The sequence below is a fragment of the Mesocricetus auratus genome, unplaced genomic scaffold (assembly GCF_017639785.1).
Source record: "Mesocricetus auratus isolate SY011 unplaced genomic scaffold, BCM_Maur_2.0 Super-Scaffold_4256, whole genome shotgun sequence".
Lineage (NCBI taxonomy): Eukaryota > Metazoa > Chordata > Mammalia > Rodentia > Cricetidae > Mesocricetus > Mesocricetus auratus.
This window is the reverse complement of record NW_024429182.1, coordinates 75220350-75237681: the sequence shown is the minus strand read 5'-3', so window position 1 is coordinate 75237681 and position 17332 is coordinate 75220350. Positions and strand designations below refer to the sequence as shown.

The 17332-nt window shown below is 46.0% G+C and overlaps 1 protein-coding gene across 1 annotated transcript in view; it reads left to right on the top strand.

The window, feature by feature from the left end:
- Positions 1–305: 305 nt before the first annotated feature.
- Hs3st4 (heparan sulfate-glucosamine 3-sulfotransferase 4) overlaps positions 306–17332 on the top strand; it is a 422893-nt gene continuing 405866 nt past the window's right edge. The window contains exon 1 of the mRNA XM_005063396.4: positions 306–1018. Within this exon, the coding sequence (XP_005063453.4) occupies positions 306–1018 (713 nt within the window). The remainder of the gene's footprint in view (positions 1019–17332) is intronic.

Here is a 17332-nt window from a genome sequence, read left to right as displayed (position 1 = left end):
CGGCAGCGGCGGCCACGCGGGGAGAGCCGGGCGCTCGCACAGAGCAGGGGCCGCTGCGGTTCGGCGCCCCCCTCGGGCTCCCGGCCTGAGGTTGAGGGGGGGCGGCGGGGGCCCGCGCGGGTAGGGGGCCATGCGGCCGGGCTTGTCCCCGGCGCAGCGGGACGGCAGCCAGGGCCGGGGGCGCAGCGGCGTCGCTCCATGCAGCCGGGGCGGCTGGGCGGCGGCGGCGGCGGCGGCGGGGGCGGCGGCTGAAACCATGTCCGGGCAGCGCCGGGGGCCGCCGCCGCCGCGAGCCGGGAGCCGCGATGGCCCGGTGGCCCGCACCGCCTCCGCCTCCGCCGCCGCCGCCGCCGCTCGCTGCGCCGCCGCCGCTGCCCGGCGCTTCCACTAAGGGGCCGCCGGCGCGCAAGCTGCTCTTCATGTGCACCCTGTCCCTGTCCGTCACCTACCTGTGCTACAGTCTACTGGGCGGCTCGGGCTCGCTGCAGTTCCCCCTGGCCCTGCAGGAGCCCCCGGGAGCCGCCGCGGAGCCCCCGCCGAGCCCGCCGCCTTCCTCGCCGCCGCCGCCCCGTGTGCGCCCCAGAGCCTCCTCTCCACCGCTGGACAACGCGAGCCACGGGCCGCCGCCCGAGCCCCCCGAGCGCTTCACAGCACCCGCGGCCGACGGCTGGGGACTGGCGAGCGGCGGCGGCGCCCGGGACGCCTGGTCCCGGAGCCCACCCGCCCCAGGAGACGCGGTCACAGCGCAGGGCGCGCTGCTGGGGCACAGGGCGCAGGAGCCGGGCGCCACAGAGGAGCTGGCAGGCCCGAGGGCGACCAACGCGAGCTCGGAGCGGGGACCCGTCAGCACCCCTGATTATGGGGAGAAGAAGCTGCCCCAGGCATTGATCATCGGGGTCAAGAAAGGAGGCACGCGCGCACTGCTCGAGGCTATCCGCGTCCACCCGGACGTGCGGGCTGTGGGTGTAGAGCCGCACTTCTTCGACAGGAACTACGAGAAGGGGCTGGAGTGGTACAGGTAGGAGGATGCAGGTCGTGGGACGCGTGAGGGGTCCCGAGAGCCCATAGCCCAGGCAATCTGGGGTCTGGGGCAGTGGGACTCGTAGCCGGGTTGTACAGGGTGCATGTGCTGAGGAAAAGGCAGGACTCCAGATAAAAGATCACTTTATTTCTGGGCAAGGGGAGGAGCAGGTGCCTTGGGATCCACCAGGCTCCAAAATCTGGGAATCCCCAACCCTCGCACCTGCCTGCCGGGTGTTTCCCAGACCAGGTTGCTACAGGGCTCTGAGCTCCTAGGTTGGGAACATGCCGAGGAATGAGACAGAAGAGCTAAATTGACGACGGGGCTTTGAGATCCCCAGCAATCAATCAAAAGCGCCCTCAAAAGCATTTGCGTGGCTGGAATCCAACTTCAGTGTTTTAAGGTCAGAGCAAAAGGAGCAGTTTATGAAACAAAAAAACGGACGGTGTAGGCGCTTTGGCTTTCTAGTAAAGGCAGGGTATTTTCCTACCTTTGTGACTGTCTGTGCCTCCTGGCTGAATGAGCGCTGGGCTGATTTAGCACCAGGTTTCTAGATGCCAGCTGATGCTCAAGCGTGTCTGTGCCCTGCACAGAGCCCTTCCTTATCTGAACATCCTTGGAGACAGATTGGAGTTACTTCTTCGAGGAGTTATACACTTCTTTCTCATCATCAGATGCTGGTGGGAGGAAGGGAGCACGAGAAAGTTAAGGGCAGATCAGGTAGCTAGTAATCTACATTTCTTGTCAGCCGTGACATTAAAACCGCATTGGTACACATGCCGGAAATGCAGGCCTCCTCACTCTTTTGTCCACCCTCTCCCCTCCTTCTTCATACCTTTTTGGAAAACAGATCTGGATGGGTGGCCCCTTCTCGATCACATTTCAGTAATTAATTGCAACTGTCAAACAGAAACACAGCCTTTGTCAGCTGAAGCGATGCTATCAGTTCCACAGAGCCAATAGGTAAAATTGGCCTGTGATGGGGTTGCTTTCCTGTCAGAGAGACATGCTTCCTGGGTTTGAATTACAGCCTGGGAAAAGTTTTGCCTGTAACTTTGGGAGTATGCAATAAGCATGTGTGTTGTGATTGGTTTCTCTCACTTTTTTTTAAATTAAATTTGCCTTGTGCTTTAAAAGCTAGGGAGATGTACACCCAGGCATAAACATTCCAGCACATCACACTGAGAAGGGGAATGTGTCTGTTAATGTCTTGTCTGTTTCAACAGCAAGAACTAATTGGGATATTTTAGGAGGCTTCAAACAGTCCCTTCCTATCAAAACATAAAACAGCAAGTGCCTAATTTAACTGGAAAAAAATCGTATTTATAACATCACAAGCCATGGCTTCCAGTTTGTGATTATAATTAAAAAGGTGTTAGGATGATTAATGCAACAACAGCAAAATAAAGACAGGGGAAGATTTCTGGGAAGGGTTCAGTCCTTTACTGGTTAGCTACAGGCATGTCCAGATTTCTTCTGTGTTGTGGCTTTAGCCATGGGAGGGTAATCGTGGGCTCCCCCCCCCATTCTAATTTTAAAGCTGTGCATCTTGTAGGAAGTGTCACATGCCCTTTCAGAGAAGCATAAAGATCAAATCTTGCAGCCTGTGTTTTGGGTGGCTTTGCTGCAGTAGAGCTACAGAAAGGAGTTCTTCATTTGGATGATGAATAAAGTTAGTGGGAAATGCTTGAGCTAGGAAATCCCATCCTGGGATATGGAGAGTTTTCTGTATGAACAGAAAGAAGACACAGATTTTTGGGTTCTTTTACACTGAAGCTGGGAAGGGAGGATACATGAGCTACCTCAGTATCGCTACATGGCTACCGAAGGTGTTCTGTGTAGTGATATCCCCAGCCTTCTGATCCCAGCCAATATTTGTGGCATATGTGGCTTCGTGCTATTTACTATTTGGTAACCATGAGTAGAATTGCTAAACCCAAATGGTGTATCTAGAACAAGATCTGCTTGGTTCCAGGTAACAGACCATTTGATGACTCTTGTTCCTCAAACCTTAACCTCTTGCCGTATAGATCTGCATGAGGCCAAATGGTGCTGATTGGAAGCGAGGAGGAGACTCTCTTTTAGCTTCATGGAAGTGTGTGGTTATCTGACAACGAGGGACTCCTTAGTCACTGAAACGTGGCTGATGGCAAGACTCTGGGAAGCTCCCGAGGCTCACTGGAGCCCAGTGTGCTTCCCAGCCTCATTGGAGACAGCCATGCTTTGAGGACATTTGTGAGACTTCATTAGCCTTGTTTTTTCACGCTTGCCCTAAGCCTCTCTCCCATGTAAGAAGAAGGGATGATAGCCACATTCTAATGTAGAAACATGATTAGTGGTTTCAGTTCAAACCAGTGGCAGATACCCTTTGTATTGGTTCCCTGGGCAACTCTGGACTCTCTAAATGGTGGAAACTGGATTTCCCTGTGCCTCGTCTGCTGTCTACAATCTGGAGGCTTCATTGAAGAAGGTTTATAAAAAGCTTTAAAATTTCATTATTTATTTGTGTAACCACTTATTTACTTAATTATTGTTTTACATGTTCTCCCAGTTGCCCACTGTTTTTGCAAATGGTCCTAAATTTTGTGCATTGAGCAAGAAGAGCTGAGATGAACCTGGGGCTGCTGTCAATGCAGATGGCTTAGGCTTCGCTCCTATCTAACAAATCAGCCTTAGCAGGTTCATTTCTGTGACATCACTCCAGTTGTCCCTAAATCCGGGTTTTGCTTTGCACCCATGCTGTTGATCTAATGGGATGTAAAAAGCACATCAGAGATTAGAATATGCACATTTGCTTTTCAGGGCAGCACCAGACTAGTGGATTAGGATGTGTTCAGGCTGTAGAGATGCTTATCCTGCATGGTGGACTGACCTAGCCAGTGGTTAATAAGCCTGGTGGATCAGACCCTCCTCCTCTGCCTTTCTATACCTCTCTCTGAAAGGGTGAAGCCACATGCAAATTCTATAGGAGCTGATACAGTGGTCCTGGTAGAGACCTTGCACCCTTCTAAGGGATGGGGCCTTGGGGGCAGACTCCTGGCTACTGCTATAGAACTCATCACAATGACAGAGGGATAGGAATGTGTACCTGTCCTGTGACTCACCTGTATAGTGACCATGGCCTTTTGCCTTAGAAACCACTTAGGTCCAAGGTGATGTTCTGTGGTCTTATGTGCAGTAACTAGAAGAACCCACTGCCTGATGAAGGATGCCCAACTCTTGCTCCCCAGTGGAGGGGACCAGTGGTTGGCAGCAACACTCTTCAGTCAGTGTCTGGAGCAAATACGGAGGACAGGAGATGCTGGTATTTATGGAATGCCAGCCATGGTATCGGCTAGCACTCTATAGACGTGTTATTCATTGCAGCATTGAGCTTATGCTGTGAGCGAAACAGCATCAGTTTTGTTTTGTGACCACATTTTCTTTATTCCTGGAGGTAAGTGAGTGGCTCAAGGTCCTAGGTTTGGTGGCTGCCCTAGCTGAGATTGAACCTGCAACTGTCCAGTCGCAGGTGGCTGTGTTTCTTTGCCTACACCACTCATTAATACTAAAAGGCAGCTCCCCTTTCAGTTCTTTGCTTCAAAATGTTTAATAACTGCTGACTGTACACTTAGCATCATTTTGGGTATGGAGGGATGAGGTGAAACATGCGATGGATGGAATGCCCATTCTCCAAAAACCTTCAGTTTAGGAAGAAGGTGGGGGAGACAGCAAACAAGCAAACCGAGCAGCGTGTAGTAAACGTTTTACTTCGATGAGAGATGTAAGGAAAACTTAACTAACTGTAGGCCCAGAGCTCTTCTGCCCAGGGTGGTTACTGCCACAAGTGATTGTACAGCTGAAGTGGCCAAATTGGAATATGCCAGAAGCATGCAATATACAGAGTGAAAAGTTGCTCAGTAGTAATTTTCTATTCATGTCACATAGAAATCCTAGCATTCATATTGAGCTAAATAATGCACACTATTAACTTAATTCTGTGCTTCTTTTTCTCTTTTGGTTGTTGCTGGCACTTCTAGGAGACTGATGCCATGGTCTCATGTGAGTGTTCCACCATCGAGCTACAACCTCAACCCTTAATTTCACTTCTTTGTACCTTTTAGAAAGTGGCTATTAGAGATTGTAAAAGTATATCTATGAGGAACTGTAGTTCCATTGGGCGGCCCATGTGCAGTTTCGAGCTTTTAAAGTTTAAGCATGCCCAGGCATCTTTGTTCATCTGGATTCTGATGCTGCAGGTCTGGATGGGGTTGGGGGGAGGTACTGGGCTTCTGTATTTCTGAGATGCTCCAGATGCCATTGTGGCTACTGAATCTTAGAGCTTCCTTTAAGTTTAAGCTCTTTGATGTGTGAGTGTATTAGTGTACATGTGTGTGCATTACGTGTGCATATGTGTGTGTGCATGTTCACACATATGCAGGTGTGCATTCACGAGTGTCACTTTGAGATGATAACGTGATGGAAATTATGTAAATAGAGATCCCTCCCCATGTAAAGACCCAGTTGGAGAGGTTCCCAGCAGTAGAAGAGCGAGTGCAATGGTCCTGAGATAGAATCAAACTGTGTGGTTGTGCAGCATTCATTCATCTCTCTGGATGCAATTGAGTTCACACCAGACACTTCAACGTACCAGCTGAGGGGTCTCCAGTGTGTAGCTTATATAACATCTCTCAGGTATTTCTTCCTGATAGGCCTGTTGGGGGAGGATAAATGAAGTAATGAAACTGCACATGTTTGTTAACAAAGTGAGTGTCCTAGAGCAGAAGTCCAAACGAGGCTCAGTAGTGTTCGTCCTCACTTCTGAAATCCTTTTGCTTTCCTGTACCTTCACTTTTACCAGGGATGTGGTGATGTCTCCTTTGGGTTGCTTTAGGGAGAGCCCAGTAAGGAGGACTTTGCAACCTGCATCTCATTAATATTGTAAACAAATTCAGGTGACATCAGGACCCATGTGGGTCAGATAAATGAAAGCAGCCACTAGCAGGGGTTGGTCTTAACCAAGCTCACTTTCCTTAAGCTAGGGACAGCTGCAGCCCTGTTGCTGCTACACTTCTGTGCACACACAACCCGAGGGTTTTCAGATCTTTAAGAGAAACAGGGAAAGACCAGGTTTGGATGTACAATTTTCTGGTTTTTAGTACTGGCCACAGATTTTGGTTCCTTAAAAAGCACTGTGTAGGCCAATACTGCAGAGCAAATGAAACCCATCTGTGGGCTGGATGCAGCCAACTTGCTACCAGTTTGTGACCTCTGGGCTAAACTTGTTTCGGAAAGTAACTGTGTGCAGTGGCCAGAATTGTGGTTTACGTGTGCTATTTGGGTCACTGTTTCTCCCCTTTCTAGCTGTTTGTAATGGCATGGGAGAAATACCAGCCAGGTATATGTCAATAAGCACCAACAGAGCCTGATACAAACATCGAGGCCCAGAAAGAAACTTCACAAATACCATTTTCTTCCCAATGAACATTTCCCGCAGGTAGGCCCAGTTCCCCCTGCCTCAGCCTCCAGAGTGCAGGGATCACATGTGTGCACTGCCAGGCCAGCTGCTTGTTTTCTTTCTTTTCTCTTGTTTTTTTTGAAGCCTGGGGATGAAATTCAGGACCTTGTGCATGGTAGGCGAGTGCTCAACCACTGAACTATATTTCTAGCAAGAAAATTCTTAACTTATTGATCTGAAGTGGCCACAATTGATCTGTATATAGATGACTTGGATTTATAAGATATATTCCTGTAGGGAGGATGGAGACCTAGAGGTAGGACAAATGGGTTCTCAGTTTTTCTTTGTTATGTCTGGTACCAGCTTGCTTATATTAACAAAGCCCACTCTCTGGCTGAAATGCTTCGATCTTCAAATGCATTTCTGTAGCAGGCTCTTAACAGAGATGGATGTGGGAGGCTGAAGTGATGTGATGTGGGGCAGGTCCTTCATCTCGGAGCCAAGATCCTCAGCATGCTCATTGGGTGATCTTGGATACGTTGATACCATGATCTCTCAATTTCTCTATCTGAAGAATGGGCTCAATATTGCCTACTTCCAAAACACTGCATGGCAATCAACTACAGTGCCATTTCAATGGAGAGTTGGTGACATAAAGTATCTTTCTTGGCTTATTCATTTTCCTTCAGTGCCTCACTTTTATTCTGCCCGTCAGCATGGAGGGCCCTAAGGAGAAAGCCATCCCTCATTTGTCACTCATTTGAATATAGTCTTTTCTTTTAAGATTATGTCTGAAAGAGGGATTGCCAGTCCACAGCAGCTCTGAAGTAGCTCTTCAGAGAACAATTGGAGGGCTCCAGAAGTCTACCTGTAGGAGCCTAGTGGGAGATGAGTCTGATATCTGGAGGTCACCCTGGTCAGGCTCTCCACCCAGAGGAAAGCATGACTCCATTCTCTGGATTGCCACACTCTTGAGCCTCTGGCAGAAACACACTCCATTTGCCCCAGATATCCCAGAAGCAGTGGGATGACAGACAGTCTCATCTTGGCTTCATCTTCTCCACAGAACCCGAGACACCTTGTCACGCTCCCACGTGAGCTCTGGAGAAGTCACGCAGGGGCTCCAACTATCTGAACATGATTATTTTATTTTTGTAAGCTATACCAGGACCATTTTACTTTTAAATTGAGTCAGTGTAGAGGCCTTGAGACTCCAGGTGAATGGAAGAGTGCTAGGGTTGTATGTGTGAAAGCTTGGAAGGTTTGGGTTTTAATAATGGGTGATGCCTCTGGAAGGGGCTGAACCACCCCAGCGAAGCCAGCTCTGGATCCCACTGGTTTCTGTGGTTAAACAATCAACTCTGCACCTGTCTTGGGGCTTCTGGTCTGAAATTATAATTCACCACAGAGACTTTAAACTGATCTTGACATGAGTTAAAAACAGAAGTTTTATTCTTTTCTTTTCAAAAGCACTCACTATTATATTATTTTCAACCTTTAAGAGTATACTAGCTAGGTGTGGTGGCATACACCTTTAATCCCAGCATTCAGGAAGCAGAGGTGGGCAGATCTCTGTGACTGTGAGCCCAGCTTGGTCTTCATAGTGAGTGTGAGGCCAACCTGGTCTATCCCGTGAGTTCTAGGTCAGCCAGGACTGTGTGGTGACACCCTTTTTGAGGAAGGAAAAAAGAAGACTATAGGAAACATTTATAGGGGAATGAAGTAACATGTATTGATTCAAATACATATGCATGCATATATATACAAATATATATTATATTTCACATATATAGGTGGTTTCAAGTGAGAAAAGGTGAATGAACTCTAAACTAAAGGATGATTTATTAGCGTATGTGGCAAGAAAGTTTGTCATGGACTTCAGGGAAAGCCATGTCAGGCTCAAAGGGGGTCAATAGGCTTCTGTATTCTTCCATGTACCATGTTTGTCTTGGCTTGCTTCCTTTTCAGGTGGGCTGTCTCATCGAATTTTATTCTGGGAGGTAAGTAACAGCGCCCCCACACACGTTTTGGGAATGCCTTCTGAGAGAGTCTGTAGAGCGTGCCTAGAGATGCCATTGTTAGAGCTATGACACATGGACCCTCCTAAAGCAGGGATTGGGTGTGCTCGCATTAGGCTGTGGTGATTTGTAGACACTTCTTTGGCTGGCTTGGAGTGGTGGTGGGAGTGGGGAAGCAAAGCAAGTCCCACCAAAGTCACAAGAAATTATTTTCTTAAAGAGGAAGAGAGTTTTGTGGGGTTGATTGCTAGAGAAATGAGTCAGTTCCACCAGACACCCATGAAACATAAAAGCCTACTCTGGGATGGCCCATGATCTCTCATCTAGCGTTTTAATTGGCAAGAGGTTTAAAGGATTAGATTGAGGTCAGCTTTGGATGCATTTCTCATTCATTCATTCATTCTTATATTCATTAAACATGTAATATCAACTGTTTGTCATTTGCTAGGTTTAAACGTGGACACCAGGTAGAGAAATGAACATACAGATTATTATATGAAAAAGGAACATAGGTCTTGACTGAATAGGATTCACGCTAAGAATGAAAGGGTAGTTCAGTCCTTGACAATGTCATTTATTTTTAATTTTAACAAATGTGCAAATTCATGTGTTATATGTTATGGATACTGGAGATACAGTTTCTATTCTGGGATCAAGCCACACTATCCCCCTCTGCAGGACCTTTTCAGTCTCAGTTCCTCTTTCTGGAGTACTAGTCTCCAATCCCGAGGTTGCTGGTGTCTCCTTATGAAGTCTTTGGGTGTTGGCTGGAGTGTAGAACCTTCCAGTAGTCCATCCCATCTAGATAAAGAACCCCCAGTTCTGCCCTGCTAAGCTGCATTACTCTCCTCACAGTATATATTATTCTTCAGAGTTACCCTGCTCACTTACCCCCTCATTGGCTGCAAACTACACAGAAACAAGGACCTTGTCTATCTCATTCCTTTCCAGTGCTCTGACATGTAACAGACACTCAAAAGGCGCTGGCTTGTTAGCTGCCAATAAAGACTCAACAAACTAATGAGACCAAGGAGAGCCTTCTGTGTGTTAAGACTCCAGACTTTTGAGAACAAAGGACGCTCCTATCTCTTGGGAACTTGGGTTATAAATTGTTGTGCTTTCACATGCTAATTCCACAGGACAACTTTGGGTGCAAGGAGGATAAACTTAGAATGTGTGTGAGTAGACAGACTCCTACTCATCTAGCCTCACAGCTGGATACATTCCCTCCCTTTTACAGATATGCAGCACTGGAAGGGAAGTGGTGTTTCCTGGGACATACAGTGGGCTGTCAGGACCCTGGTGAATTTCCACTGTGACAGATGACTCTGGTTTCCTGGCCCCTGTGGCTATAGTGATGTTCTAGGGGAAGAGTGCTGACTGTTCATCATAGACCGTTTTTCTTCGAGTGTCGTTGAGATTAAAAGTCTCCAAATGCACCATCAGTGTCATTGCCACTGGGTGTGATGGAACACACTCATAATCCTAGCACAACCGAGGCCGGGGGAATCCTGAGTTCAGGGCTAGCCCCGGCTACATAGCAAGCTCTTGTCTCAAAACTGTTTCCATGTAATCGCCATTTAGTGACCAGTTTCAGAAGGCTCCTGTGTTGGGTTTGGTGTCCTCACTGGACAGGGAGCAGCTTCCTTCCTGCCTGATGTTCCCACCTCAGAACCCCTGCTGGAGGTGAGAACCCTGAGAGTTGCTGGAGCTGGGGAGACATTGACTGAGGAGTTAAATCAAGGCTCTCCCCTATCCCAGGGCATTTTGCATTTTACAGTTGCTTGGCATTTTCATAAGGAATGTGAACCTAGGGCCTAGGAGATGTCTTGGTGCATGCAAGTGCTTGCTATGCAAGTGTGAAGGCCAGCGTTTGAATCTCCAGAAACCACAGGAAAGGAACACATGTAGTGTGACTGCCTGCAATCCCAGTGCTCCCTGGAGGAGATGGCGGTAGAGACAGTCAAATCCCTGGAAGCTCCAGGGCCAGCTAATTTGCCAACCACAGAGACAAAACAACACGGAAACACTCTGTGAAACAAGTTGGAGGGCTAGGACCAAGCACCTTAGGTTTCTTTTAACTGCCACATGTGTACCTTGACACATACTTGTACATTCTTACACATGTGGGTCTGCAAGCTCACATACACACATTGTGTACAAATACACACACACATAAATTAAAAAGGGCAATAAATAAAACCGAAAAGTAAGTAGATTTCTTAAAGGTGGACCTGAAATGGGAAGTTACAGTTTTGAGTCAGAGTTCCTAATATGCTTCCCTTCTATGCAGATTAGTGCTTAAGCTTTGAACCTTGTATTTCACGTATTTAAAATGGTGCTAGCAGCCTCTTTTCAACCCAAAGTGGTCTTTCAGAAGGGGGACAAGGGTTCTAAGCAGAGAGTTGTCTTGTCTACACCTGGTAGTTGTTATTAATCCACGCACGTTTTCTGAATTCCTCCAGGTAATTGGTTTTCTGGGATGTTGCACTCCAGGGAATACCTGAAATACAGGACAAGCCCTCTTATCATAAAGTTAGATTAAGAAGTTTAATTTACAGAAACCATTATACAGCATGGATATCAAATGTTCTGAGTGCAGACTGCAGAAAGTTCCAGAGAACTCTTGGATAGCCTTAATCTGCATAACTCTTTGCCCTGACTTATGACCACTGGTGTTTTATACTGAAACAACATAAAGACTAATGGGGCATGCTTGCTTTGTCAGACTACCCTGCAGTTAATCAACTCCAGAAGTGACCACAAGAGTCACTTATTTTGTTCTCAATTGGCCCATCAGCTTTTCCACCCCCGGCACACCTTGGCTGTATTTCCCAAGCTGGTATATTCATATATCACCTCCTAGTTCCCTATCCATCCTGCTTTCTAATCCTGTGTGGAAGGCAGAGTAATAATCAGTTGAAATATCTTTATCCCGATTCACAGGATACATTAGATTTTGTGGCAAAGGACAGTCGCATTTCAGATGGAATTAAGACTAAGTGCTAACCAGCTCACTGAATGACAGATTGTCTCATATTTTTTGTGTGATCCCAATTAATTACCTCATAAATGGAAGGGGAGGTGGCGAGAGGACCACAGGCCCAGAAGCATGTGAGGGATTCAGTCAGCTATGTCTGGCTTTGCAGACAGAGGGAAGGGCCAGGGGCCAAGGAGTTTATGCAAAGCAAGGAAGAAGAGTCTTAGCATCTTCAGAAGAAGGGTAGCATGGTGACACTTCCATTGAGATCCATCTCAGACTTTGGTCATGCGAACAGCAGATACTGTATTTATATTGTGTTAAACCTCGAACCTCATGGTGACTTTTTACGGTAGTCACAGGAAATGAATATACTTCATTTAGGTGTGCCTAGCAGTTGCCAAAACTAGTTTTATTCTTTCTCTATCTGTCTTTCTTCTTTTCTGGAAAAATATCATCTTCAGGTTCTCTTCCCAAACAGATGGAGAGGAACAGTGTATAAACAGTATTTCCAGAGTGTAAAAACACCAGTGGCTGATAGAAGCTATAGGATTCACTCTCTTGTAGGTAGTGAATGTTGATCTTCAGAGTTTGTCATTATATAGGCACCAGTCACTCAGAAACCAGGTTTGAAATGAAGCCCAAGTGGATGTGTGTGTGTGTATGTGTGTGTGTGTGTGTGTGTGTGTGTGTGTGTGTGTGTGTGTGTGTATCAGTTGGGATACAGAACCAGTAGAAATTACAGGGTTTTTTAGAGAATATGCAACATTTATTTAATCTGTATATATATTTTTATACCAAGGATCCCAAGCCTTCTGAACTTGAGGCATTAGCACTGATCTTGCAGAGATGTCATGGAAGTGTATCTACCCACCCACTGCATGTTGGCTTTCCCTTTTAGATTGGTGCCTTCTCTGTGCCAGCAAGGTTTTGTTGGTTACATGAAAACTTAGTACTTGTGTAAATCTCCAATGATTTTTTTCACGAGAAGAAAAATAAGTTTCTTAAGTAGTTGTCAAGACTATTTAATGAAACACGTGCTTGATAAGCATATTTATGTACATGTATCTTTAAGTGTACACATACAAATATGTTGTATGTATTTATATACAGACAGATGTTTGCATATATTTCTATTTGTTCTCATATCTCTATCAGCCATGTATCTTTGTACCTATGTATGTTCCCACCTGTGTGTGTGTGTATCTATCTGTCTGTCTATCTATCTATCTATCTATCTATCTATCTATCTATCTATCTATCTATCTAACTGGCACCTTTTGCCCTGGCTCAACCTTTATCCCTTGCCTACTTGCCAGTCATCTGATTTTCATGTAGTAACCACAGTAAATGGCCGTTTTAGAATATGAAGCAGATTATGCTTCTTATTTCCCTTTAATTTCCAAATGAGCCTATGTAGAAGAAATGCCAGCCTGGCTGGGACCTGCAAAGCCCTGCAAGTCTGATTCCTTCTTTCCACTGCAGTCATGTTTGCTCATCTCTTCAAGCTCTGCAAGTCTGATTCCTTCTTTCCACTGCAGTCATGTTTGCTCATCTCTTCTCTTTGATCTTTGCACTGACTAGCCTCCTTGCCTGACCTGAGAAGCTAAACATGACATAGCTCCAGGGCCTTTACACTTGTTGCTCCCTCTTCCTGGAATTCTTTCCATCAGTTAACTGTGTGGCCGACATCTTCCCTTCAGTCATGTCTGATAAGCTGTCCTATCCTCAGTGTGGCCTGTTGTGCAGCCCTTGGCTTGCCTATCATTGCTAATGCTTGTGGCTTCACTCTTTGGAAGACACGACGTGGATGTTAATTGACTGTACAATACTCCATAGTTAATTCCTTCACCCTCCAAGTTATTGTTGTGTTGATTTTCCCAATTTTAATTCCATTGTCTTGGGAGTTTGTGGTTCCAAGAACCACAAAATGACTTTATCATTGCTGGGGTAAAGTTAAAGCCATTTATGCCCCTCTCAAGCTATCCCTGCTATTTAAATACATTGCCACTGGGTGGTGGTTGTATGATGTACTGCATTTGCTCTTCTGTCTGGCTTTACCCTTGCATCTTTAGCTCTTAAGTCATAAATTGAGAGGCATTTTAAAAGGTTCACATTGGGGAAACAATTGACAGTATTGAGACAGATGTGCAGAACCATGTTTAGAACAAACTCACAGTTGGTGTCCCTCCCCACTCCCTTCTGAGCCAGTTTCTTCATTTGTGCTCAGATGAAGAAATAATACTGGCAGGTAGATTTTTTATTTTTTATTTTCCATATTAGCATTCCTATGACTCCCAGTGGACAAACAATGAACACATTGTGCTAACCTAAATATAAGTTAAGGTGCTTAATATTAGAAAATGTTATTGTGCATATACTGGGCAATGGATGGGTGGTATCCACTTAGACTCTTTGCAAAGTACACAGCCATTTCAGCTAGTGAACCCCATGATCTCACAGGAACCACTGAGTTTCTTTTTAGGACAACAGTGAGCTTGTTCTCTGCAGACTGGCTGTCATTCACTCCTGGGTTGTCCTAGTGGATGCTTCTTGCTTTCCTTGGAATTGCATTTTCCTCTTTCTCCATATCTCATTCATCAAGAATAGGAGATTTCACCGAGTCACAGCTCATTCAAAAACCTGGAATCACTCTCTGGTAGAATGCCCTTAAAGAAAATGATTTCCAGTGGTTGTGTATTTGCTTTTAGACTCAGAATTTGAGTGGCCAGGATTCTTTTTTGTTATAGCTTACATTAATCCTGGATAAAATCAGAACTAAGTATGATCTAGAAGGAATTTAATAAATAGCTCATGTATATGAGAAGTCCCAGGCAGGGAAATGGGGATCTTTAAAAAAATCAATCTAATATTTTTATTACTTTGAGAACTTCATATGTGCTTGCAATGTATTTTGAACATACTCACTCACCTTGTACTCTTCCAAGGTGATATTTATTTTTAAGGTGCAGCTTAATCAGGGCTGAATTTTGCAACCAGATTTCAGTGTTTAGATTCTGCTGCTGGGGTGGTTGGTTGCATTCTTAAAGCGTTCCCCTTTCTGACTGTGAATGAACATTCACTGGATTCCTTTTCCTGATTGCAGATAGTAGAGGTCTCTGGCCCTGTCCTCAAAGTTCCCTGGCTCTGAAGAACAGAGGGTGGGGTCAGTGCTTCTGGAGGTACACGGTAATAGGTTGCAGGGATTTTTCCTAGAGCAAAGGATATGGTTCTCAGAGGAAAAAAAATGTGTGTGGATGCCAATACGACAGATGCCTGCTTCTAGATTTCTGTTGAAAACAGTGTTCCACTGCAACACCGCAGAGTCGACCAGAGTTCCACTGGCTTGTGTGCAGACAGAGACCTGAGCCTGACTCTCTGTTCTCCTTTATTCTGAGTTCCAACAGAGAGGCTCAAATCCCCTCTCCCTTCACTCTGCAGACAGAGGAGAGGAGGGTGGAAAAGACAGAAAGGAGAGAGTGGATCTGTCTATGCATCTAAGGTGTTAAATCCTTTTGGAAAGTCAAAAGAACCTGTGTCTGGAAGACACTAATTATTTATTTAGAATATCTTCCATTTCTGTCACTTCCTTAGCAACTCCTAGCACTGTCTGGGAAAAATTAAAGGCATTGTATATCTTGCAAGAGAATTCTTCAAATAGCAAGTAAATCATTCACCACATTAAATCTTCCTGCCCAGGATTCCTTCCAGTAGAGAGGGAGAAACAACTTGGCTTCTGATCAGCCTTAATATAACAACTAGATAGTCCAGAATTTCAGAGCAGCCCTGACTTTCTGCAATTTTATCCTTTTCATTTAAGGTAAGGCCGACAATAAAGAATTAAGTGAGATTTAGTTTTCTATGATTTTTGTAAGACTTTTTTAATAAAGAAAAACCGCTGTTTTGAGGAAAACAGTCAAACCTGGTGTCTCGTTTTTGTTTAAACAGGCATGTCTTGTGAGTGTGGGACTATCTTATCTAGCAACAGTGCTTCCTTCTTGAGCATGTCGGAGTGCAGCCATTTTACAGTATCTCCAGGGAACTTTCTGAAGAGATTCACTAGGAAATTTGAAGACCTCGGGTTTTCTAAGCCCTGGGTCATTTATCAGGTACAGTTACTACAGGCCAATTTCCTGTATGATACTGGGACAATCTTCCCTCCCTCCCTCCCTCCCTCCCCCCTCCCTCCCTCCCTCCCTCCCTTCCTCTCTCCCTCCCTCCCTCCCCCTCCCTCCCTCCCCCTCCCTCCCTCCCTTCCTCTCTCCCTCCCTCCCCCTCCCTCCCTCCCCCCTTCCTCCCTCACTCCCTCTGTCTCTCCCTCCCTCCCTCCCCTCTCTATCCTTACTTTCCTCTCCCTCTGTTTCTCCTTTTCTCCTTGCTCCCTCCCCCCACTCCACTGTTCATCCTTCTCCATTTTCTTCTGGTCCTCCTCTCCCTCCTCCTTCCCATCCTCTTCCCACTCCCCATCCTTCCACTCCCTCCCCTTCCTTTTAGGCACTAGAGATAATTCTTTTTTGGGGGGAGGGGAGGTGTTTAGAGACAGGGTTTCTCTGTGTAGCACTGGCTGTCCAGGAACTTGCTTTGTATCCCAGGCTGGCCCCTCTCTCCCCAGTGCTGGCATTAAAGGCTTGCACAGCCTCCACCCTCACTGGGCTGGTACTGGAACTGGACCCTGTGGTTTTGTGTGTGTACTAGGTGAGCACTTTCCACTGATCCACACTCCAGCCTGTCTTCGGACCTCGTGTCAACTGCAGGATTTGTCCTCCACTTGCCTTCTGCTGTCTGATGTGATCCCCGCCCCCCCAGCTTTCCTCAGGATGGTTCCCACTGCTCTGTTGGGGGATGAGAGAGGCTCTTTGCTCATTTCCTTCAAATGGAGGAATTAGGAGTAGCAACAAAACCACTTCATAGCCCCTGTTTTCAGAAAACATTTATCTTCCCAATTTCCTGTGACTTGTTTTAAAAATCTGAAGAATTATTAAACATTCTCTTATTTCAGAAAAAGTTGAAATTTAAAGACAGATAAGAACTTCACTTGAGTGATTTTTTTTTCTTTACAACAACTGTGCTTTGGCACATTCTTAATAACTATATAGCTTCCATAATTCTTCAGGAAATTGAAACAAAACAAAACCTGCAGGGTATTGTGTGTGTGTGTGTGTGTGAGTGAGTGGGTACGTGCCATCATTGGCATGTTGAGGTTAGGAACCACCTCAGATGTCAGCCATTGCCTTCTGCCTTAAGTCAGGGTCTCTGTTGTTAGCTACATACACCAGGCAAGGTGACCAGAGAGCTTTCAAGGATTCTCCTATCTCTACTTCCTTCCTGCTGATAATGCACTGGGATTCTGCACACGTGTGTGTAAGCTGCCATGTCTGTATTTATGTGGGTCCTGGGGGACCCCAGCTCAGCTCTTAATGCTTATGTGGCAAACTTTTCATTCACCAAGTCTCTTTTTAAACATTGGTGAATCTTCACAACAACCTCTGTTGATGCTGTATTTTGCATTTTAAGGGGAAAGTGAGGCACAGAGAAATAAGAACAATTCTCAAATATACCCCATTGATACTGGTGCAGCTTGGCTGGGAACATAGGCTTATAGAGTTTGCTAAGCTCAGTCATATCAGGAGGCTATATCCTTGGAGGAAATTCTATCCACAGTCTTTGCTTGACAGGCGGGAAATTTGCTCAGAGTCCCTTTCCACAGCCCAGTCTAGCATGTCTCCATCTTCATGGACTCCCGGAGAGGTCAGAGCATATATTCTATGCTATGGGAGAATGTTGAATGTCTTCCTACTGTGGTTGGTTTAAAGGTCTCAGCATTTGAGAGGACTTCAGAGAGTGAGAGGTATTGATTTTCTGGGCCCTGCTGTGTG